This window comes from Sminthopsis crassicaudata, chromosome 2 (assembly GCF_048593235.1).
Source record: "Sminthopsis crassicaudata isolate SCR6 chromosome 2, ASM4859323v1, whole genome shotgun sequence".
Lineage (NCBI taxonomy): Eukaryota > Metazoa > Chordata > Mammalia > Dasyuromorphia > Dasyuridae > Sminthopsis > Sminthopsis crassicaudata.
The window spans coordinates 602955054-602981151 of NC_133618.1; the positions used below are offsets into that span (position 1 = coordinate 602955054).

The following is a 26098-nucleotide window of genomic DNA, read 5'->3' on the forward strand; positions in this document are numbered from 1 at the left end:
AGGTAAATAGATTCTCTTGTAGTTATAAAAGATTTTATTAATGTAAAAGTGAAAAGGACAAGACTCTGAAAGACTCTGGTAATTAGTAAAATTTGGGGGTGCTTTATATGCTGAAAATTTGGACTTCAGCCAGCAGGCTTAATAGCCTACAGGGTTGTAAAATGTAAAAGAAAAATAAGGAAAGAACCAGGATTTGTGGGACAAATAAGGAGCCAGGATAGATGAAGATACAGGAAGAGGTTTTTGCAAGGTCCTATCAACAAATAAGATTTTAGCAAGATCCTCTCAAAAGATAAGAATTTAGTGCTACACATTTCTTAGCTAGATATGTATTTTTTGTCAAACTCTGCGTTCTGACCCATCAAAGTAACCAGCAAAACTCCCAAAGCTTGAACTAGATTAAAATGTAATTGGGAAATGTGTGACAAGAAGAATAAAAAGGCAATGAAACATAAAAGAAGTTTCAGGTTTTCTAAGTCAATATGCAGACCACAGAAATCCATTTTTTAAACTGAGCTTTAATCCCATACTGCTTTACCACTTTCTCTACCACTAGTCTAATTTTTTTATTAAAAAAATTTTCCTAAATGTTTTCCAAATCATTCTGCCCCAGGTAAAAGCCTATATTCATGATTTTATGACTTTCCTTAAAACACTTTCTTTTGCCACAAGAAATATCAACCTGGGCAAAGTAAAAATAGGATGGGGAGCTAGAGGGTTTGGAGGGAAATAAGAGTGGCCAGAGGATGGGTAAATATTTTAAAATGAAGGGAATAAAAAGACAAAATACAGGGAATATTTTTTATTGTTTTTTTAATCTAGGTGCATGTTTTTCAAGACTCCTCAGTCCCAGAATTCAGCATTCATTCAGTTGCTGAGAAACTTACTATGATTCATTTTCAGTTTCTATTCCCCAAACCACATGCATGTGACCTAATAGGATCCTCCTCTTTTGTCTATTTAACTCTGGTCTGCACAGCCTGAAAGAAGCAAACCCGGCTTCTGAAGAGGAAATTCGTCTCTTTAACATCCTTACAGAACCTCAAAAGAAGTAACAAGGAATCAATTATGAGGTAAAGAGCTTTCTTTCTTTCTCTTGTGTTGCCTTTGAAATTTCCTCCCTGCTATCTTAATCAGACTTAAATAGATGAGCATTCTTTATTAACACTGAAGGCAGATGCTCATATAACCCATTGGGGATTGAATTCACCCTACAAACCAATATGTGATCAATGTCAAATGGGGGTCGAATGAAGAGATTCAGACTTTGCCCTCTAGAGAACAGGCAACCATTCAAGAATTTTCAAATGGGGCATAAACTGATGAAATGGGGTATGTTAAGAATGTTAATCTGGCAGTGGGGAACAAGAATGACAAGTGGCAGGAAAGACTGGAGTCAAATGAGAATGTTTAGAAGGTTCTTGCAATAGTCCAGGCATGACATGATGAACTTAGAAGGAAATCCTGAGTCATGGGTCACAGGAGATATATGTATAAATATATGCATATAAATATATATATATATATATATACGTATGTATATATGCATGTACATGCATATATATGTATACATACACACATAGCTTTATGTTCTCAAATTTTATTGTTAATTTATTTAACCCCCAAATACTTTTCCTTTACCAGAAATAGCAGGACAGGAAAACATATGGTCATACTTAGACGCTCCTCACTCCATTTAACAATAGTGACAAGAGACCCCTGAAAGCCATAGTTAAAAAGCTGTAAAATGAGAACTAGAAAGTTCTATTTACTGTGCCAACTATTTATCCCATAGAGGACATATCAGACATATTTATTGAATTCGTAGATATAAAATACAAAGCCTTTTTATATACTGTCAGGAATCAAAAACTAATCTCCCTGAGGGTTCCAGAATGTATTTTCTATTTCTCTTATAATTCTAGCAACTAATACTTTACTGGGACCTTAAAAAGGTGTTCAATTAGCATTTCTTAGGGAGTAAAAAATTGGAAATTGAAGAGATGCCTATCACTTGGGGAATGATTGAAAAAACTACGTATGTGATTATAATGGAATACTATAGTGCTCTAAGAAATGCCAAGCAGGATGATCTCAGAAAAACATGGAGAGAGTTCCATCAGATGATGCAAAAAGGAAATGTACATGAACAAAGTAACAGCAATATTATAAGATGATCAGTTGTAAATGACTTAGCTGTTCTCAGCAATACAATGATTCAAAGCAACTCTGAAGAACTTATGATCAAAAATTCTGTCCATCCCTGGAGTAAATATACTTTTTAAACTTTCTTTATTTTTCTTGAAGGTATTTTTGGTCTCTGTTTTCTTTTACAAAATGACTATTATGGAAATATTTTGCATGAGAACACATATAAGTTGTTTCAAATTGCTTGTCTTCTCATTGGGGGGTGGGAGGATAAGGAGTGAGGAGAAGAGAGAATCAGGAATTCAAAGTTTTAAAAATTAAAATTTATTTTACATGTAAGAAAATTAAAATACTAAATTAAAAAAGAAAGGTGTTTATAAATTTTTAAATAATTGACTGAATAGAAGTCTGCTTGCCTGTCACAGTACAACTTCTGTGTCTAATGCATTGCACACCAATGATTTGTTTATCATTCCTTCCTGTTATCAATGAGTCCATGTATACAATTTTATAGACACATGATAGAAACAGCCCTAAATTGAAATTTCATGGACAGTGCCAATATAATGCCAATTTCAATAGATAGCATCACTGATGATCCCAACTGGAGTCATACTACCTTAGACCAGAAAGGGAGCTTCAAGATCACTCTACCCAAGCCCATTGTTTGACAAAGAAATCTATGAAATTCCTATGTGTTTAAAAAGAAATCTCACAGCACAAGGCAGAAACAGTCCGATTTGATCCAATTGAACAAGCATTTAGTAAGAGCTTACTATAGGCGATACACTATGCTAACTACAAATGAGGTACAGCTTTTGATCTAAAGGTTAGGGGTTTGATGTGGTAGTATTAATAGATTTCATGAGCATTTTGGAGTCTTTCAACCTGAGAAAAAGCATGGTGTGTTACTGCTAGGGATTAGATGCTGTCTCAAATTACAAAAATTATATATCTCTTTGCCATCGTCTGTAAAGCCTGGAAGTACCACAGCTATGTTAGTTCATCAGCTCACTAATCTCACTAAGAAAAATAGGGGAAGGTGGTGTACCTCTAAGCTGTTAGCCACTTCTATTCCATTCCTTGCACCAAACAAGTAGACCAATGAGACATGATACTATCTAAGAATTTCTAATACATTTTGTCATGCACCTGTTATAAAGGGAGGTTTCAAATTATTATACTGTAGTGTGGAGCATGAGCATGACTGACAATATTGGCTCCCCAGGAAACAGAGTTCATGGCATAGAAGTAATAGAGGTATGATATGCATCAAGGACTGGATGATCCCAGTGACACTTCTTCAGAGGGACCTGTAGGAAAGGAAAGGCTTAACTCAAATAGCAATAGTAAACACGGAGCCCATCAGTGATTTTCACAGAAAAATGCCTCCCTGATTCAATACAATGCAATATCTAGAATGTCAAAGGATAAAGGGAAGAATATGAAGCTCTTGCTTTTCTCCCCTTTTTATACCCAAGCCCTGAGCAATCTGCATATATCATAGCAGTCACTCCTTCACTAAACTCTCTTTAATCTTCCTTCCACAAAAAAAAGAGATTTGACAGAGAAATTCAATTATATAGGAGCAGGTTTCTTTGGACTTGGCCAGATACATGCCCTTTTAAGGAATGAAGGAATTGGAAAGTTTTTGAAGGACATACACATTTCTCTGTTATGGGAGTGGAGGTGGACAATGGTAATTTTTTTGTGTTTAGTTCATATTTTATTTTCTGTAGTTGCATGTCAAAACAATTTTAACATTAGTTTTTAAACTTTGAGCTCAAATTCTTTCCCTACTCTCCACCTCACATTGAGAAGGCAAACAATTTAAATACACACATATGTATATGTGTATATGGGGATTGTGGATTATACACACACACACATACACACACACACACACACACACACATATATATATATATATATATATATATATATATATATATAGAGAGAGAGAGAGAGAGAGAGAGAGAGAGAGAGAGAGAGAGAGAGAGAGAGAGAGAGAGAGAAGCAAAACATTTTCATAACAGACACTCGTCTGTTGTGGGGAGAAAAAACATACAGAAAAAATCCTCAAGAAAAATACATTTTTAAAAAGTATTCTTCAATCTGTATTCAAACATCATCAGTTCTTTCTCTGGGAATGGAAAGCATTTGTCATCATAAGTACTTCAGAGTTGACTTGGATCATTGTATTGCCGAGAATAACTAAATCATTCACAGCTGATCATCTTACAATATTGCTGTTACTTTGTATCACATTTCACTTTGTATCAGCTCAAGTAAGTCTTTTTTTAGATCATCCTACTCATCATTTCTTATAATAATAGTATTCTATCATAACCACATACCATAATTTGGTATTTGTTCACCCCATTCCTCAATTTATGGCATTGTCCTTAATTTCTAATTCTTTGCCACAACAAAACATGTTATAAATATTTTTGTATATATACGTACTTTTCCTTCTTCTTTTTAATTTCTTTTAACATGAATCCTAGTAGTGATATTACTAGATCAAAGGATATGCACAGTTTATAATTCTTTGGGTATAGTCCAAATTCCTTTATGGAATGATTAAATTAGCTCACAATTCCACCAACAATGTATTAGTATCTCATTTTCCCTACATCTCCTCCAACACAGTCTTTATTTTTATAAATTTGACTTAGTTCTCTATGTGTTTCAGAAATTAGACTTTATCAAAGAAACATATTTCAAATTTTTTCACAGTGATTATTGCTAATTATATTTCCCGCCATCCTTTTTCCCCTTTCTGTTTATTATATTCTCTCTCTCTCTTTTCATCCTATCCCTCCTCAAAAATATATATTTATGTGTGCATATATATGCACACATTTCCAGTTATATATAAAACAATTTTTACATTTGTTTTTAAAACTTTGAGTTTTAGATTTTTTTCCTTCCTCCTTCCTTATTAAGTCCCTTATGATTTCCCTTTTCTGATTACACTTTTCCTAAGTCCCATATATGAAAATCAAATTTTCTATTCAGCGCCAATCTTTTAATCATTAATGCTTGAAATTTATTTTTTTTGGAGATTTTGAATGTAGCAGCTTTGATTTGGTCATCTTTTGAGTATATGTTTTGATCTTCTGTATCATCATAGTAACTTTCTATGGTCACAGTCTTTTTTCTGTTGCTGATCATTTCCCCAGCCTATTATTCAGCTTTTAACTCTTTGCTAAAGTAAGTATCTGTTTCTAAAGAGTAGAGTGTTATGTGCCATTTTTCAAGAGTTTTGTGCAGCTGTTTTCAGAGAGTCTTCTAGGGACCTGACCATAAGCGCCCTTTTCTACCCCAGAACTGTGAAGAGGATCCCCACTCCACTGTGATTGTGAATTCTAATGACTAAAGTGACAGAGTCCTTCCTCAATGCTAGTAAAGAGAACTCCCTTGGGTTGAGGCCTCCAGAAGCTGCATTGGATTTTCATTCTTGTGCAGGAGAACTTTCCTGTTGACTTTGCAAGCTATCTTCAGCTGGAAAATTCTTTTTGTGGGTTCTGATGCTCTAAAATTTGTTTAGAGACATTATTTAAACAGTTTGGAAGGGTTTGTGGGAGAGCTTGCTTGAGTGAGTCCCTGCCTTTACTCTATCATCTTGGCTCTGCCCCATTAACAATCTAGTTTAAATCATTCTGATTACATTAAATTTAAAAAGTTTTTGCACAAAACCAATGCAACCAAGATTAAAAGGTAAGCAAAAAGTTGAATCAAATTTTATAAGCTTCATTTCTAAAATGTATAGAGAATTGAGTCAAACTGATAAGAATACAAGTCATTCCCCAATTGACAAATGGCCAAAGGATATGAACAGGCAATTTTCAGATGAAGAAATTAAATCTATAATCATATGGAAAAATTCTCTAAATCACTATTGATTAAAGAAATGAAAATTAAAATAACTCTGAGATCAGATCAGATTAGATCAGATTATCTAATATGACAGAAAAGGAAAATTATAAATGTTGGAGATTAAGTGGGAAAACTGGAATAATAAGGCTTTGTGGGTGGAGTTTTGAACTGATTCAACTCTTCTAAAGAGCAAGCTGGAACTATGCCTACAGGAGTATAAAACTGTATATACTTTTTGATCCAATAATATCACTACTTGGTCTTTATCTCATAGATCATTAAAAAAGAGGAAATCATATATACAAAAATGTTCATAGCAGCTTTCTTTGTAGTGGTAAAGAATTGGAAATTGAGGGGGTGCCCATAAATTAGGGAAGGGCTGAACAAATTGAGGCATGGGAATTTAATGGAATACTACTGTGCTCTAAGAAATGACGAGCAGAAAGATTTCCAAAAAATCGGGACTTACCATGACCTGATGCTGAGTAAAGTGAGGAGAACATAGTACACAGTAACAGCAACAATATATGACAACTTTGGCAGACTTAATTCTGCTAAGCAATACAATGAACCAAGACAATTACAAAAAACTTATGATGGAAAATGCTATCCACATCTAGGGAAAGACCTATGTAGTCTGAATGCAGATTCACACATACTATTTTTACTGGAATTTTTTTTGTTTGTTTGTTTTTCCTTTCTCATGGGTTTTCCTTTTTGTTCTAATTCTTCTTTCATAACATGACTAATGTGGAAATGTGTTTAATATGATTGTACATGTATAATCCATGTCAAATTGCTTGCTATCTTGGGAAAGAGGAGGGGAAAGAAAGTAAAAAAGGGGGAAATCAAAATTTTACAAAAGCAAATATTATAAAACTAATATATGCATATTAGTTTTATAATATATATATATATATTATATATATATATATATAATAAAAATAGATCTAAATAAACAAAGGTCAAGGTCTCTCACTGCATCTGGAGATATTTCCAGTAGTCCAGTATGTCTTACCATTGGACTCAGATTACTCTAGAGGAGAGTAAAGCTGATGACTTTGCACAGCCCTGCCTCACTTAAATCTAATTCATTTGCAAGTCAAGACATCAGTCCTTCCTGATGTCACCCTAATGTCCTCTTAGAGAATGAAGGACTAATAGCAACAATTAATAACAGATCATCCTATTTGTATCCACAGTGAGATATCTGAGAAGAATCCTATGATGGATGCCCTGCTCCAGTTGAGATGCCACTTCACATGGGATTTAATAAGAGAAGACCTAGAGTTGCCTGATTTAGAAAACAGGATTCTGGAAGAAATTAATTTCCTGGACACAAAGTTCAACATAGGAATTCATAATACATTAGCTTATGTAAAGCATGTGAGAGGTCAAAATGAGGAAGCTCTGGAAATCTTAAGAAAAACTGAAGAATTGATCCAACTGCTTCATGATGATCAAGCAGAAATAAAAAGCTTTGTGACCTGGGGAAACTATGCTTGGATCTATTATCACATGAACATGCTGCCTGAAGCCCAGACTTACCTAGACAGGGTAGAGGCAAGTTGTAAGAAGCTTTCAAGTCCTTTCCGCTATCAAGTGGAACTTCCAGAAATTGACTGTGAAGAAGGCTGGACACTGCTCAAGTTTACATGTACATATTATGAAAGGGCCAAAGTTTGTTTCCAAAAGGCTCTGGAATCAGAGCCTGAGAACCCTGAATTCAATACTGGATTTGCAATCACCATGTTTCGCCTGGATAATCGTGGCAAAAATCATCCTAGTATTTCTATAGAACCACTCAGACGGGCCGTCACTCTCAATCCAGAAGATGCTTACATTAAGGTTCTTCTTGCACTGAAGCTCCAGTCCCTTGATAAAGAAGAAGAAGGAGAAAAGTACCTTGAAGAGGCTTTAAGCAGTAAGTCCTCACAGCCCTATGTCCTTCGTTATGCAGCTAAATTTTACCACAACAAATTGTGCCTCGATAAAGCTTTTGAACTCTATCAAACTGCTTTGCAGACCACTCCATCCTCTGCTACCCTACATCACCAGATTGGATTTTTATACAAGACAAAAATGAATCAAATCAAGAAGTCTGCCAACTATCATCCACATGGCAGGGATAAAGGAAATCTTGAAAAAGCAATTCAGTCAGCCATATTTCATTTTAAAAAGACAATAGAGTTTAATTCCACATTTAAAGATAGTTACATAGAACTAGGCAATATGTATGCAGAAGCAGGTGACTTTGATAAAGCAGAAGAAAACTACCAGAAGGTGCTGAATATGAAGCAACTTAAAGATTCTGTAAGACAAAAAATTCACTATAACTATGGCTACTTTCAGCAGTTTCATAGGAGATCTGAGGCTGACGCTCTCACCCATTATCTGGAAGGAATAAAAATAAACACTGATAATAACATGTTTAAAAAGCATCTCCTTGCTTTGGAGAAACTCTGTAAAAAGCGTCTTCATCGAAACTCATCAGATGTGGAGAGTTTGAGTCTTCTGGGGTTCATTCATAAAATGAAAGGAGAATCAAGAGAAGCCATTCAGTCCTATGAGAAAGCCCTGGAATTGGGCTCCTCCCTTTTGCTCTCTGGAACACCTCTTTTCTCTCCAGATGCTACTCAATCATTAGCTTCTTTCTGAAGTCTTTTCAGATCCCTTCAGCTGCTTCTGCATTCTTTACTCTAAAAACACCTTGTATTTACAGAGTTTATATTCATTTGTGACTATCTCATTCATAGTCATGCTGTAAGTTATTTCATATTGACTTGTCTACTAAAATGCAAAATCCTTGAAAGTAAGGATTATTTCTTCCTTTGGATTTGTATCCCAAATATCTAGCACAATGCTCAGGGTGCCTGAAACATAGTAGGTGCCTAATAAATAAATGTTTGTTGACTAACTGATAGATGGATGGATGGATGGATGAATAGGATACTGGAAATAAAACCCCCCATCAGCAATTCCATGATGGATTTGCCTTTAATGTAAAATTCCATTTGTGAATTCAGTCCCAAAATATCATAAATGCCAGTGGCTGGTAAAGCTACTAATGAACTGAAACACAATACTGTAGAATGGAGAGAGAATTAGTGTTGAAGCCAGAATCACTTGATTTCAAGTCTTATTTCTGACATGCACTAATTGTGTTACTCTGGTCTGTTGGAAGTCTCAATCTCTAAGCTGATTGGCAAAGCTCAGCACTGAGATCAGATGTGCACAGCACTCCTGCAGAAACAACATTTCCTTCTATGATTCTCATTCTTATTTCCTATATTATTTATAATTGGCTTGATTACAGCACTAAAACATTATCTAAAAAAAATCTGGTGACAAGGAGAATTTGGGCAAGTTAACTAGAAATGATTGCATATGCATATTTCTGTCTTAATAAAACTAATCTCTCAATGAGACTAGTGATAAAGGAGAGAACATCATGGAGAGCATTATCATTATGGGAGAGAATCCAAAGGTCTAGAAAATAATGGCATTTACCTATTTAGACTCAGAAAAGATCAGTATGTCTAGGAACCAAAAGATGGTTAAAGTATAACTAAGCATTGCCCTAAATGCCTATGTATATGGTTTTAAGTCAGGAATGAAACAATCCATAGAATTGACAAAGAAGACATAAGTAAGTAAACTAACAAAATTCACTGAAATTTAACCTTGTATAACATTTACCTTTCATTATTGGTTTCACATAATGTAATCAATAATTAACACTTAATTATAAAAAAAAACTTACTCAAATATTAAATGCAAATGTAGTAACATATAAAGGTCAATAAGTTAGACACATGTCTGAAGACTATGTTGACCTAGAGAAAAGTATATGATCCTGATATAGTATAAAATAAAGCCTGAAGGAGCCTGAGAGAAAGGGGGAACATCATTTCCATCAGCTCCTCACTCAAACTACCCCACTACTCCTATCTTCCTTTGAAGCCGATCCTATTCCTCCTGCTCAACCCCCTGGACCTCCTGCAGAGACTGGATCCCTGCACTGGTCAAATCATTTTACTTGGTGGTCTTTAGGTAACTCAGGCTAAATGTTCCAGTGAAAATATTATATTGATTTGTGTTGATAGATGCACGTTCCTCACCTGGAAATCTCCTATCCCAAGGAAATCCTAGGAGAAATGTTTTGTTTTTTCCTCAATAATATTTTATTTTTCCAAATACATGTAGAGAGTTTTCAACATTCATTTTTGTAAGATTTTTGTGTTTCAAAATTTTCCCCTCTTCTTCCCTTTCCCCTGCTCTCCAAAATAGCAACCAATTTGATATAGATTAAATATGTGCAATTCTGTTAAACATAATTCTATATTTGCCATGTGCAAGAAAAATCAGACCAAATGGGGAAAAACACAAGAAAGAAAAAGCAAACAAACAAAGGTGAAAATTCTAAGCTTTCTTCCACATCTAGTCTCCATAGTTCTCTCTCAGATACAAATGGCATTTTCCATCCCAAGTCTATTGGAATTACCTTGAATCATTGCACCAATAAAAAGAGCCAAGTTCATCACAATTGTCCTTCACAAAATCTTCTTGTTACTATGTGCAGTGTACTCCTGATTTTGCTTTCTTCACTTAGTATCAGTTCATGTAAGTCTTTTCAAGATTTTCTGAAATCAGTCCAAGACCAGTATTTATCCAGTAGAACTACTTTCTCTAAATACCTGGTCGTTTTTACTAATGTTTACTGAGTACAAATGGACAGTAAAAAGGCAACAGGAATTACAAATGTAGAAACTGAGTTGAAACCCCATCCATGAGACATGCTAGGCCTTCCTCAGTGAAGTGAAAGCACTTAACAACTAGATCTCTCATGGCTCCTCTAACTCCAGAGATTTGGTTCTATGATGTCAATAAATTAACGTTACAAAGTTCAGTGTTATTAATAAATGATTATTTAACCACATTTTCATGCCATGTCTTCTCACTTCATCTTCTGACTAGAATATAAATACAGAAGTAGGAATCTGAACCCCATCCCTGGCTTTCTGACTGCTAAATTTTTACTTTATTTCATTCTGATCCAGATCCACTAATTCATAACCACCCCTGCCATGTTGATAAACTTTTCCCACTCCCAGAAATCCTCATTCCCTACTTTCCACATCTAGCTCTCAGGACAATTCATCAAATCACCACCTTTCTTCTTGGAAAGGACATTTCATCTGGTGGCCCCATAACGCTAAATTTCCATTCCCTCTGACTTCATGCAAAACTCCTCCCTGGCCTTAATTCCCCTATATATTTTATCTTCCATCATAAGAATGGAAGCACCTTGAGGACAAAGACTTACCTGTTTTCTTTCTATTTGTAACTTCTGTGTTTAACACAGAATCAGCCATGTATGAACACCTTATAAATCATTTTTTTCTTTTTTAAATTCAGTCTAGCCCACCCCAGAGACAGAATACTATTCTTCAAACTGCTTCATGCCATATATTCTAAAACCCATCAACTTTCCTTTTTTTTGCTCCAGAAACATTCATTAAACTCCACATTATCATTAGTAAACTTGTCTTTGACTCAGATTTCCCCTTCTCAAGTTGTCCCTAATTCCTTGTTCTCACCAAAAAATGTTTCTATACCCTGACCTTTCCCAACCCCTACTGGCTTTCAGAAGATGATATATGACAATATTCTTGGTCACCAGCCACCATCATTATTATAAGAAGAGTTGGTAGCCTACTTGTTTGTCAGTGTCCCTTACAGACTCTTCTTCTTTCATCATGCAAGATTTATCTTCGAAAATCACTTCATCCATGTCCATTGCCCTAACCAAATGTTGGTGGCTGCTTTTTAATGTGTTTCCTATATCAACCCCATCATGCTTTCTCCATTCTCAAAGACTTCAGCAGTAACTCACATGTTTCCTTCCTACACTAATTTCTTCGTATTGATACTCCTAGAGAGATAATGATATCCTTTTCAAATATCTTGCCTCCACATAGTAAATTTCCATAAAAGTACCTCCAGCTAAGTGGACATATGTAACCCCCTGTCCCCTCCTTGATATTCTAAAAACTGCAATAACTCCCTATGGTTTCCAGGTTAAAGTAAAAATACCTTTTATTAGCTTTAAAAACAAAACCTTATGAACTGCCACCAACCTCTCTCCAGGCAGACTGGATCTTCCTCCCTTTCCCTTGTACTTCTATCCAGTCCAATCACTTTTCTGTTCTGCTCACTTGGTCTGTTATTTCCTTCATCTGAACTGATCATGTCCTATGTCTGAAAATCCCTCCCTCCTTCCTTCTACTTCATACAAACCCTTTTTTCCTCTAAAGTATAGCCCACATTGAAGCACCACCAAGAAGCCATTCATGATCTCTTCAGCTAATTAGGACATTTTAAGAACCTAAGGCTGTTGTTCAGTCATTTTCAGTCATGTCCTAGTCTTTGTGACCCCATTTGAGGTTTTCTTGGCAGAGATAATAGGATGGTGTGCCAATTGTTTCTCCAGATCACTTACAGATTAGGAAACTGAGGTAAACAGGTTTTAGTGACGTGTGTCTGAAGTTGGATATGAAGTTGTGAACCTTCAGACTCTTGGCCTAATACCATGTACTACGATGCCCCCTAGCTGCCTATTAAGACCTACCACCCCTAATTACCTTGTACTTAATGTTTATTTATTTATTTCATATTTGCTCTATCTATATTTACATGTACTTTTTTCTCCCATTGAAAATCAAACTCTGTGAAATCAGGAGTTCTCTTATTTGTGTTCTCATTGCCTAACAACGTGCCTAGCACAAACATGTACTTAATAAATGTCTATTGATTAATTAATTAAATAGGTTCTAGGAATGAAGATCCTATCAGTAATCATTGATAGTTTTTTGTATAAATCCAAACCTGAGAAATTACCCCCACAATTGTGAAATAAATGTTTCTTCCACAGCTGCTTCATACAAATAGTTGTCATTATTAATGAACACTTATCAACACTGAGTTTGAAGTCAGAGAAAATGGATTTAGATCTCACCTCTGTCACTTATTCCCTGCTGAGCTGATTGGCTCAAGAAATGGAAGCAACCTGAAAAAGTAGAGTGATGAGGAAGCATAGAACCAACCCGCCAATCAAGAAAAAGGAACTTTCTTGCGAACATAAGGGACTAAATTATGATGCAGTGGTCCTCAAACTTTTTAAATAGGGGGCCAGTTCACTGTCCCTCAGACTGTTGGAGGGCCAGACTATAGTAAAAACAAAAACTCACACTCTGTCTCCACCCCTCAGCCATAACTGGCCTGAGTAACAAAACCTGGACTTAATCCAAAGATGCTCCCAATTTTTGTTGGGACAGTTTAGTGCAGGGAGTTGCCTCTCTAGAAATAACAAATTGTTGTTTTCCCCATTCTGGAAGGAATTCAAAGCCTTAGGCCAGAAGTTTTGTAGATGTCCAGGGTAGAAAATGGTACTCATCAGAAATGCAAAGGCTTGTCTTTCTAGGAACTCCAAGTTCATTTCCCTTCCTAGATGAGGGAAATTCAAATCCTTAAGGCAATATTATAAAGATAGATACCAGCCTAAGTACCATCAGAGGAATGTGAATCTCAATCTTGATTGTTCAGTGGTTTTTTAATACTCTTTCTATAGAGTAAAAGACTGTTTTGTATTCAACAGGCAATGCTACTTTGAGAACTCACCAAATTGCTTTGTCCCTTTTACCCACATCTATGCAGATGAAGACTTGAACAATATTTCAAGGTACCTATTCTAGTTTGGAGGCAAGAGTCAGAAAAAAATATGACTTTTGAGAATGTTTCCAAGTTTGAATCTGTTCCAAGTAAGTCATAAGATTATATAAGGCCACACTTTATATGGTTTCATGCCAAGGTTATGCATGAACTTAATAAATGCTTATTTAATTTCATTAGTTCCCCTCCTGTTATGGGCCAGAACTTGAAACAACGTGCCAAGTAAGTGGAATTGAGGAGACATTGGGTAAGTCTATTTTGGCATTGATTTAATCCTACAACAAATAATGGTTTCCTAATGATATAATGATTGGTGTATAATCAGCGTGGGGCATATAAGCAAGAAGCTCTCAGGGCCAGAAGGACAAGCACAATAGAAGCTCTTGGAGGCTGAGACAGATTCATTCCATCTTCCACCTTTGTTGTGGCTGCAAGCTGAAGCACAAACCCTTGGAATTCGGGGAGATTCAGAAGACAGAGGAGGCAGGTGGGGAGTTCAAGCTCTCGGAACCAAGGCCAGACTGAAAGGCTCTCCAGAAAGCTATCCAACCCAGGAAGGAGATAATAAAGGATCTTGACTATAAGAAAGCTAACTGGGCAGCAGGAAAGGAGACAAGACTTGGAAACAGACAATAAAGGATTTGGACTTTAATCCCTGGCTGCACTTGTGATTACTGAACTGAAAGGAAGGCTGCTCCCAGAGACCCCAAGAAAACCTCAACAAGAGAATATTACATTTTAAAGAGAATATTAAACCCTCCTTTGTCTTTTTTTTTTCATTCTTCTAACATCTTCACAAACTTTCTTCTTACATCTCTGTTCTGCTTTCATTTTTCTCTGAGTTTTTGGATACTCAGCAATAATACTTAGTTCTTTTTGGCAGATTATTTTCTGACCTATATCTTTAGGGAATCTATCAACATTGTTCCTAGTCCCATATCTCAGAGTTAGTTGAAAAAACTAGTATATCTCATCATAATTGCAGTCTTTATATGCCCCAAAACTAAACTCATCATATATATTAGTCCTATGCCCCTTTTTCACTGATAAGGAAATTGAGGATCAGAACTATGAAGTGTCCCAAAGTCAATGATTCCACTTCCTGTCCTTTGTCCTTCATCATTTCCCACTAGTTAATTTAATTTTAAATGAAATTACTTTCCCCATTATGTTACAAATTATTTTGCCCCAGAATTCATATTCTTAGCTTCTTTCTTTTGTTCTTTAAAAAAATATATTTCATTCTGTCAGAGATTTCTTAGTGGGTAGTGTAGGGGAAAGCATATAATCAGAAATGACAGTGATTTTAAAAAAACAGATCTCAATTGAAAAAATAACTCCCTGTCTTTAACCAAACCTCTGTCATGGCTTTCAGCACTTACTAATAAGTTACCTTTTTTCAAAGAGATCTCTAGCTCACTGTGGTTTCTATTTTTCCAACTGTCCATCCCATTTCCTATAGGTTAATTTCTTTTTTTTTCTTAGGTTATATAGCATTGTACTTTATCTCCTTGAACATTACACATTATTCTAGCTTGAATTTTGGGTGCTGGGAACAAAGAGTCATGAGACATAAATAAAATTTTCCTTTAGGGGAATGAAAATTATATACAGAAATTTTGTAATGGATGAATTTTGTTCCTTCTCCTTAAAAACCTCAGCAATATAGTTCATACAACTGGAAGGGAACTAAAAGATTATCTAGTCAAGCTCCCTTTGTTTTATCTACGAAGAAGCCATAGCCCAGAAAGGATGGAACTTGTACAAAATGAAATGGCTAGTAAGTGAAATGGAGAATCAAAAGTGGAACTTGTTTCTTTCACTTCAAGGCTCTTTCCTCCTTTTCCTAACTCCCTCAGAGTTTCATTCTACAAAATTAATTGTCTCCTTTCCTACTTTTTCATTCTGAATTCCACTTGAATTCCAGGTCACGTTGCTGGGGGGGTTTTGTTTTGTTTTGTTTTGGTTTGGTTTGTTTTTTTAATTAGGGATATATTTCATCCCAATCCACAAAGTAATAAATTTAAAAATCATCATATCTTACAGAAACAACCTGTGGATGACAAAATCTGGAATCCAGATAACTAAATTCTTTAATCTGATAGATTAAAATGGTTGCTGAAAGAAAAAATATATCTAAAGGGTAAAGCAACATGAGCTAAATCTGTGTAACAACAGTAACTTAGAACTTTCTTAGCTTTACAGAAGTATTTTCTTTTGTAAAGAGTTAATAATTGTTAACCAAAAGTTCAGTTGAAGAAGCAAAGTGAACATTTCAGGCCACAGGTGGAAATATTTCGAAAAAGAGAACTAAGTCCCAGTCATTCTAGACTTGTCTAGTATTGTGAACTATGAATTAATATTTCCAAACCATTCCCACTTTTCCTCTGTCTACTTCTTTACCTTCTACTTTTGAATCTAGAGATTCCCTGTTGGCTTGAGTATACAATAATACAGAGGGCAAGGTCAGAAGATTCTAGGTTTGGATTTGAAAGGAATTTCAGAAGTCTCCTCTACCTTCAATATATAGGTAGGTCTATCTCTTCATTCCAATCCTCCACTCATCTACCAATGTGAATTTACTCGGGTAGAGGTCTGATCATATTCTTGTTCTCAGCATCCACCCTTGGGTGGAAGAACATTTTGGTGGCCACATCCAAACTCCTGAATAAAGTATTTTGACTCCCTATTACTCCAAGATCAAATAGAAACTCCCATATTTGGTTTTTAAAGCCCTGTACAACCAGAACCATGTCCTTCATGCCTTGCCAGATTTTGTGCTTCCCTAAACATACTAGTATTCAGCTACCCAGTTTCCTTTTTCCCAGGCAAGACACATCTCATCCTCCAGACATTTCTACGGGCTGGCCCCATACCTAGAATTTTTCCTTTCTCATCTATGCTTTCTGACTTCTTTGCCCATTTAGCTGAAGCACCACCTTATCCAGGACACAGTTCCTTGTGTGCCCCTTCATGACCCTTCCCTCTGAGACTACTTCTCATTTTCATTTTCTATCTCTTGGACATTTTCACTTATTATTAAGAGTGTTTTTCTCAAGAAAAGAAGAGGAAAGAAGGAAATTCATAGAGACCTTGGAGCCTTCTCTTACTACCCAAACATCTGAATGATCTGTATTCATCCTAGTAGAGATACCTTCTTTAAATGTCTTTATTCACAGAGAAAGAAGAGACACAGATTGAGAAGGAGAAGCCAACAGGTAAAAGTAGATAAGCAAACTTTTCTACACAAGTGAACTCTTAGAGAATGACAGCATAGGAAAGTAATTGGAAGATAACCTAAGCATTTCTCTGTGATGAGGGTAGAAGTAGGAAATGGTCATTCTAACCTCCTTTCCATTGTTTGTTCAATACCTAATAACAGAACATCCTATTTGTGTCCACAGTGAGATACGAGGAGAATCCTATGATTGATGCCCTGCTCCAGTTGAGATGCCACTTCACATGGGATTTAATGAGAGAAGACATAGAGTTGCCTGATTTAGAAAACAGGATTCTGGACACAAAGTTCAATGTGGGAATTCACAATCCATTAGCTTGCATGTGAGGGGTCAAAATGAGGAGGCTCTGGAAATCTTGAGAAAAAGTAAAGAATTGATCCAACTGCTTCATGATGATCAAGCAGAAATAAAAAGTTTTGTGACCTGGGGAAACTATGCCTGGATCTATTATCACATGAACAGGCTGCCTGAAGCCCAGACTTACCTAGACAGGGTAGAGGCAATTTATAAGATGCTTTCAAGTCCTCTATAAAGTGGAACTTCCAGAAATTGACTGTGAAGAAGGCTGGACACTGCTCAAGTTTACATGGACATATTATGAAAGGGCCAAAGCTTGTTTCCAAAAGACTCTGGAATCAGAGCCTGAGAACCCTGAATTCAACACTGGATTTGTAATCGCCATGTTTCGCCTAACAGTGCTGGTAAAAATCATCCTAGTATTTCTCTAGAACTACTCAGATGGGCAGTCACAATTAACCCAGAAGATGCTTACATTAAAGTTCTTGCACTGAAGCTCCAAACCCTTGATTAAGAGGAAAAAGGAGAAAAGTATCTTGAAGAGGCAAGCAGTGAGTCCTCACAGCCCTATGTCCTTCATTATGTAGCTTAATTTTACTACAATAAATTGTGCCTAGATAAAGCACTTCAACTCTTTCAAATTGTTTTACAGACCACTCCATTCTCTGCTATCCTGCATTGCCAGATTAGATTTCTTTACAAGACAAAAATGATTCAAATCAAGAAGGCTACCAACTATCAGCCCCAAGGCAGCGATAGACAATATCTTGAAAGTGCAATACAGTCACCAATATTTAATTTTAAAAGTACAATAGAATATAATCCAATATTTGTAGATAATTATATAGAACTAGGCAATATGATACATATATTGTATTTAATTTATACTCTAACATATTTAACATGTATTGGTCGACCTGCCATCTGGGCAGGGGGGAAGGAAGGGAAAAATTGGGAAAAAAAAGTTTTGGCAATTGTCAATGTTGTAAAATTACCCATGCAAATATCTGGTAAATAAAAACTATTATTATTTAAAAAAAAAAAGAACTAGGCAACATGTATACAGAAGCAGGTGACTTCCAAAAAGCAGAAGAAAACTACCAGAAGGTGCTGAATATGAAGCAGATTCTATAAGACAAAAGATCCACTATAACTATGGCTGCTTTCTGCAGTTTCATAGGAGGTCTGAAGTTGATGCTCTCAACCATTACTTGGAAGAATTAAAAATAGTTATAGAATCAAAACAAAAAATGGTCTTCTATCTGCTGTGGAGAAATTAGCTAAAAAGGGATTTCATAGAAATCCATCCGATGTGAAAAGTTTGAGTCTGTTGGGATTCATCAGATCAAGGAACCCTAAGAAATCAGAAAAAGCTATAAGAGAGGGAGCCGTGAACCTAAATCCTGGAAATGAAAGCCTTCTTGGCTATTTGTGATTTATAACTTTTTATTGTATTTGGGAAATCACTCCAAAAGTTCATTAAAAAGTAATTTCTATATAATGATTTTCCCTTCTGCATCACAATTTTCCCATTCACAATTTCAATATATCATGGGTCATCATAAGAAACTAAATGAGAGTTTTAGCAGAACTTTTTTGGAAGCTGCAAATGACATATGAAGGCCAGCAAATGACACAAAAAAGTTTAGAAACTCAGAAATGCATAAAATATATGTATAGTATTGTATAATATTAATATAATTTATCTTTTAATATAATAATAATTCATATTTTTTCTTTGGCACAAAGAGTTAATAAAAAAAACTTACATAGATTTTCCAGATTGCAGGGTTTGAAGAGAGTCACCACATCCCTAACTCCTAATATGTGGAAGGGATAATGTTTTACATTAATTACTAAAATGTCTTATGTTATTACTTAATCCAGATAAAACTGATATACTATTACCCAGTCTACCCGATTCTAAAAGGCAAAGAAGAAAACCAAACTTCCAGGAAGAAAAATGAAAAAGGGAATTCACAGCAAAGAAAGATGAAATAAAATAAATTGTCAACACTCTTTTTCTAAATCATATACCAATAAATTGATGAAAAGTGAATAATTTTATATAAATATAAATCACTGAGACTAATATGGCATGCAGTAAAAATAATTTAATATACCCTATGGAAAAGAAATTGAATAAGGCTCATGTACAAATTCATTTATATGAACTTTCAAGTAATAAAACAGATCTAATTGGATTTACAATTGAATTCTTCAAAACATTTAGACAATAATTCCTTAAATAAATTGTTTGCTAAAATAAGGGGAAAGTTTTTCTACCAAATTTCTTCTAAGGAGTAATTATGGTCTTGATTCCTAAACCAAGGATAGAGTAAGCTTAATGAAAACTGACTAAAAATATAACAATAACAGTGAAGAGGCCATTTTTAAAAAACTACATAGTATAGTGAGATTGGATTTTTATCAGGAAAGTTGGGGTAGTTCAATGTTAAGGAAACTGTAAAACACAATATATTATAATTTTATCAAAATACAAATTACATCTCAGAGATAAGACTTTTGACAAAAAATATAACATTGTTTTTTTTTCTAAAATATATTAAAGTCATAGGAATAATTTTATTTTTCTCAACATGGTAAATATAAAACCAAGAGCCAATCTTTTTAAGAAGGTCAGGGTAAAGGAAGACTTTCTAGTACCACTATATTATTCAGTATAGTGCTTCAAATGCTAGCTATAGCATCAAGACAAAGGACTTAAGGAAGCTTACAAGCACTGATGACCAATGAATACATACATATTGCAAAATTAAAAATCCACAAAAATAATATTTTATATATTATCAATAAACCCTCAGTTAGAAGAACCCTCAGTACTAAAAAGTCTTCCTTTACCCTGACCTTCTTAAAAAGATTGGCTCTTGGTTTTATATTTACCATGTTGAGAAAAATAAAATTATTCCTATGACTTTAATATATTTTAGAAAAAAACAATGTTATATTTTTTGTCAAAAGTAGATTTAATTACAGAAGGTAAAATACAATTGGGAGTCCATCTGCTAAAACAACTAAGAACTATATGAAGAAAACAGAATGTTTTATATAAAGATGGAGTTAAATTAGATGAATGGCTTATGTTGGGGCTGAGCCAATATATTTTTAAATGATACCAATCATTTAATAATAACTTATTTATTCAGAACCATACATCAAATTATCAAAAATCCCTTTTGAGAATTAATACAAATAATATTATATGAGAAAACAAAAGGTTGAAGATTTTAAGGGAAACCATGAAAAAAGTAGGAAATGACGTATAGCATTACCAAATATCAAATTATACTTGTACATAGTATACAAATTATATTACAAATTATTGAAACTTTGGCATTGATTTAAAAAAAAATGTTCATCAGTGGAAGAGATCAGGTACATAGCATACAGAAGCAAATGAGCACATTAGCATACTATTCAAGTAAGCCAAAATCCTCAATTACTAGGGTAAGGACTCACTATTGTGAAGAGAACTAGAAAATTTGAAAGTCTGATGCAAGTTTGGTGAACAAAAATTCACACTACACTAATAGGAAGCTGCAAATGGATACATGATAAGCATGTAAAAGGTGACATTATAAACAAGTTAAAGGCACGTGGAAAGAGAGACTTTTTGCAATTATAAATAAAGAATTCATAACCAAAGAAATTGTAGAAAGCATCACAGAAGATAAAATGGGTGATCTGTATTACCTAAAAATGAAAAATTGCTGTGCCAACAGAATTAGTTCAGTTAGAATTAGAAAGGAAACAGGTAATCAGGTCAGGGGGGAATCTTTGTGGCCCATTTCTCTGATAAGGTCTGATTTCTAAAACATTTAGGGAACCGATTCAAATATTCAAAAACAAAAAGCCATTCTTCAGTAGGTAAGTTGAATATTAAATATAAACAGGTATTTCTCAAAGAGAGAAATCTAGACTAACATATAAAAAGAATGAACCAGATTACTAGTAAATTAGAGAAATGTAAATTAAAATAACTATGAGGAGATATTTTTTAAAGAAAGGAAGAAAGATGAAGGGAGGGAGGGAAGGAAGGAGGGAAGGAGAGAAGGAAAGAAGAAAGGAGGGAAGGAGGGAGGGAAAGAGGGAAGAAGGGAAGGAGGGAGGGAAGGAAGGAGGGAAGGAAAGACAAGACAGACAAGATTTTTCCTGAAATCTGAGCAGAATAAAACAGAAGGGGTTCAGAAATAACAAGCAAGACATTTTTGAAATTCATATTAATTATATTCAGCAATTGTGTGGCATAATATATAGAGCAAGGGATCTTGATTCAGAAAGACGAGTTCAAACATAGCCTCAGACACTAGCTGTCTGATTCTGGGCAAGTTATCTAACTTTTCTCTGCCTTAATTCCTCATTTGTAAAATGGTTTTATATACATTTTAAAATTAGGGCTATTTTGAGGATAAAAAATGAGATAATTTCATTAAAAGGCTTGGAAAATCTAAAAATTTATACAAATTCAAGCTTTTATTATTGTATTCTTTTTATTCATTTTAAAGTTAAATGCAAAATGAGAAAAGAAAAAAGAAGAATACTTTCATATCCACAGCAGAGCATAAGAAAGGATTCAATATAAAACAATAAATTTCTATTTTAAACTGTGTACTTTTTTTTCTTTTTCCTGAGGCAATTGGGGTTAAGTGACTTGCCCAGGGTCACACAGCTAGGAAGTATTAAATGTCCGAGGCCAGATTTGAATTATTTACTTTTTTTAACCTATGGAATAAATATTGTGCATTGCTTTTAAAGCTATCCAACTCTTTTGTATTTCCTTCTAGGTTTTCTTCTGTTCTCTTTTGTGCAGTTTTTTTTCTCCCTCTCTTCCCATTATTCCCTAGGAAAAGCCAAAATTAGATGTGTGTGTATACATATATATGTATACATATCTATGCATATTTATAAATAAGCACATACCTATGCACACATATATATTTATATAGGACCATATTAAGTGTATATTTATTTTTCATTTCTTTCTCTGGAGGTGGATGGCATTTTTCTTCATAACTCCATCCTTTCCATTTTTTTCCCCCTAAATCAACCAACTCATCATTTCTTACATCACAGTAGTATTCCATCATGATCATATTCCACAACTTGTTTGGCTATTCCCCAATTAAAGAATATCTATCATTTTAATCAATCTGAGAAGTATAAGATTTTATCAAAGTTATATCTATTTGTACTTCTCTAATCAATATTAATTGAGAGAATTTTTTTCATGTGATTACATATAAATTTGATTTCTTCATTGAAAAACTGATCATATCCCTTGACTATTTATCAGAGTAGGCCTGGTGTTTTTATAAATTGATGAAGTATTTTTTTATGTAGTTGAAAAATGAGACCTTCATTTGAGAGATTATCTATGGAAATTTTCACTAATTTTCTGCTTTCCTCCTAATCTTGGCTACATTGGTTTTATTTATATAAGAACATTTTATTTTAATACAATCAAAATTTTCCATTTTATACATCAAAAATGTTCTCTACCTCTTGTTTCTTCATAGCATTATCCTGTACTTAAGTATAATAGGTGATATATTCCAAGTTCTTCTTATATTTTTTAAATGCAAAGTATATATAATAGATTCATGGTTTCATACAAAATATTTTTAATTCATCTTCACATATGTTAATGCTAATATTGAATGGTTCTCATGAAGTAACTACAAAAAGAAACAAAATTACTTTCCCCTCCTTCCCTTATCCCCATAAAAAAGCAAAGTCAATTCACTTCATCATTAAACTTTTAATGGGAAACACAGTCCAAGAGGGGATACAAAGCCCATGCACTGAGCAATACAATAATAGTTATAACTGCACTGTGACTTATAAAGCAAAGCATGATGTACAAAGTCTATTTTTCAAAGAGAACTGTGAGTATTTGGGGAGGAGGGTGGAATTAAGCAGTCAATTTAATTGCCATTGCTAGTTACATGTTTAACTGTATTATTGTTGTTGTTATTGTTTATTTATTTAAATAAAACAAATATGTGCCTAAATTGGAACCAAAACAAAACAAAAAGAAAAAAATTTTTTAAAATAAAACAAGATCTGAGTAGTTCTGTCTGTGGACTGCCTCCCTCCCTCCCACTAATCTGAATCCTCTGAATTCCTCCTTGGCCCCAGGCTCAAAAAATGAGGTCTGCTGTTGCCAGGCAACAACAAGACAGCTGTCCCTGGAGCTTATCACAGCTGTATAGACTGTTGGGGGGTGGGGAATGGTGACCAATTCTTTCCAGGAATATGAAACCTAAGAGGTTGCAGAATTCTATTTAAAAATAGGATCCATCTTTTCATTTAGCTACTAAGCAGGACATGAGAAAGAGACTTATGATCCTTCTTCACATTAGTCTTCGATATTCTGTTTGATTTTTTTTATACTAAATCTATTCCAGGTCAGAATATGGAAAAGCTTTGTACCCACTGAGGACAGGCAGCGCCATAACTTGAATATAGTCTATATAATACCTATCAATTATTAATACTCCCCTAAGGAAGACTGCTGGTAGTCCTTATTCCCTTCCTCACTCCCAAAACAAAACTAAACAAAACTGAATTTCTGGTAGGTATTATCTGGTCTTTAAGTGGAAGAATCCAGTGCAGTGAGTAACATCGATCTAGACCTGTGTGCCAGTTTCAGAGATGTGCCATGATACTGCCTTCCTACCAGCTAATAATAATAGTTCTCATTAAAGTTTACAAAGTACATTGCATACATTCGGGGTGTATGGGTGTTTGTGGAGGACTAGTACCTCTGGTTAGGGGGTTGCTGAATCGTTAACTTTGATATCCACCTTCATCCATTGTAGACTTTAAAGCACAATAAAAATGTAAGTTATTATTAATTTTCATGGTTAACCTAATCTATAACATACTATAGTATATTATCTACAAATATGTTTATATATATTTACAGAGAGAGAGAGGGAAGGAGAAAGCGACAGACAGAGAGAAAGACAAAAAGAGACAGACAGACAGAGAGAGCACTTCCTTCCTAAATTACAAATTTCTAGAGGTTATAGGAATTTCTCAATTTCTTTCATTTACACCCAACTTCCAGCACAGTGCTTTGCTAGTGAGGATTCAATTGTTGTTTGTTATTGATTCACTAAAAATAATTATTCACAAACCTAATTGAATGGGAAACTACAGTAGAGAGAAAAAAAAAAGTAATGGAGTAGTCCTACAAAAATCCCTTGTAACAAACGCCATTAGAATTATGGATGGATCAAATCAGGACTTTGCTGAGGAACCATAGATATGGGTCAAGACCATTAATTAAAATACTGCTAGAATTTGAAGAGAACTTAAGAGATCATGTATAAAGAAGGGAAAGGGACCTGTATGTGCAAGAATGTTTGTGGCAGCCCTCTTTGTGGTGGCCAGAAACTGGAACTGAGTGGATGCCCATCAATTGGAGAATGGCTGAATAAATTGTGTTATATGAATATTATGGAGTATTATTGTTCTGTAAGAAATGACCAACAGGATGATTTCAGAAAGGCCTGGAAAGACTTACATGAACTGATGCTGAGTGAAATGAGCAGAACCAGGAGATCTTGTATACTCTTCAACAACAATACTATATGATGATCAATTCTCATGGACGTGGCCATTTTCAACAATGAGATGAACCAGAGCAGTAATGAACTGAACCAGTTACACCTAGTGAAAGAACTCTGGGAGATGACTATGAACCAGTACATAGAATTTCCAATCCCTCTAATTTTGTCTGCCTGCATTTTGGATTTCCTTCACAGGCTAAATGTACACAATTTCAATGTCCGATTCTTTTTGTTCAGCAAAACAACTGTTTGGTCATGTATACATATATTGTATTTGATTTATACTCTAACATATTTAACATGTATTGGTCGACCTGCCATCTGGGGGGGAGGGGAAAATTGAAAAAAAAAAAAGTTTTGGCAATTGTCAATGTTGTAAAATTCCCCATGCAAATATCTGGTAAATAAAAACTATTATTATTTAAATAAATAAATAAACAAATAAACAGACAGATAGATAGATAGATAGATAGATAGATAGATAGATAGATAGATAGATAGATAGATAGATAGATAGATACCATGTACAGGAAAAAAAAGAGATCATGTATAGTTCAACCTCTTTATTTTATGGTTGGGGAAAGCAAAGCCTAAGATAAATCACTTTAGGTCATTGCTTTAGACACTATTTTGACCCAAGTCTTCTGAATCAAAAGAATTGCTAGTAGCTCATATTCTGCACCATTTTAATGTCTGCAGCATGTTTTCCTCACATCCAAATGAGGCAAGTCATTTCAGTATTATAATGCTTCACGTTTTTTCCCATTATACCATGCAACCTCTAGAACCCATTCCAACCTGGCACTGCAGAAAGGATTGTGGAGCCAGAGGATGTAAGTTTGAATTTAACCTATGACCCTTATTTATTACCTGTGTCACCTTGGGCAAATCATCTAACCTATCTTAGTTCCCTCATTTGTAAAGTGAAAAAATTCTAAGGTCTCTTTCAGCTCCAAATATATGATCCTAGAGTATCTCTAAAAGCAACCATAGCCTAAATTCAATATGCTGGAGTGGGAAATAATATTTTCTTTTGTGATCAAGGAGAGAACACAAAAAGGCTGGAAAGGATGAAAGAAAGCAAAGCATGTGAATAGTGGGACATAATAAAAAGAAGGTCTGGGAATTTGCAAAGTTTGATTCTAGTCTCAGTTTATATGGGAAGTCATTTCCTAAACTATGAGACTTTTCTTCTCTATAACA

General features: G+C 34.6%; 1 protein-coding gene and 1 pseudogene across 1 annotated transcript; both read left to right on the plus strand.

Annotated features, from left to right (window-relative positions):
• The first annotated feature begins 950 nt into the window (after window positions 1-950).
• On the plus strand, window positions 951-10969 carry LOC141558498 (interferon-induced protein with tetratricopeptide repeats 1B-like). The gene is made up of 2 exons (XM_074295810.1): window positions 951-1073; window positions 7233-10969. Exons 1-2 carry the CDS (start codon window positions 1069-1071, stop codon window positions 8686-8688), a joined length of 1461 nt encoding a protein of 486 aa, XP_074151911.1. The 5' UTR covers window positions 951-1068; the 3' UTR covers window positions 8689-10969.
• A 2854-nt stretch (window positions 10970-13823) lies between these two features.
• LOC141552991 (interferon-induced protein with tetratricopeptide repeats 1B-like) lies at window positions 13824-18732 on the plus strand (annotated as a pseudogene).
• The last annotated feature ends 7366 nt before the right edge of the window (window positions 18733-26098 follow it).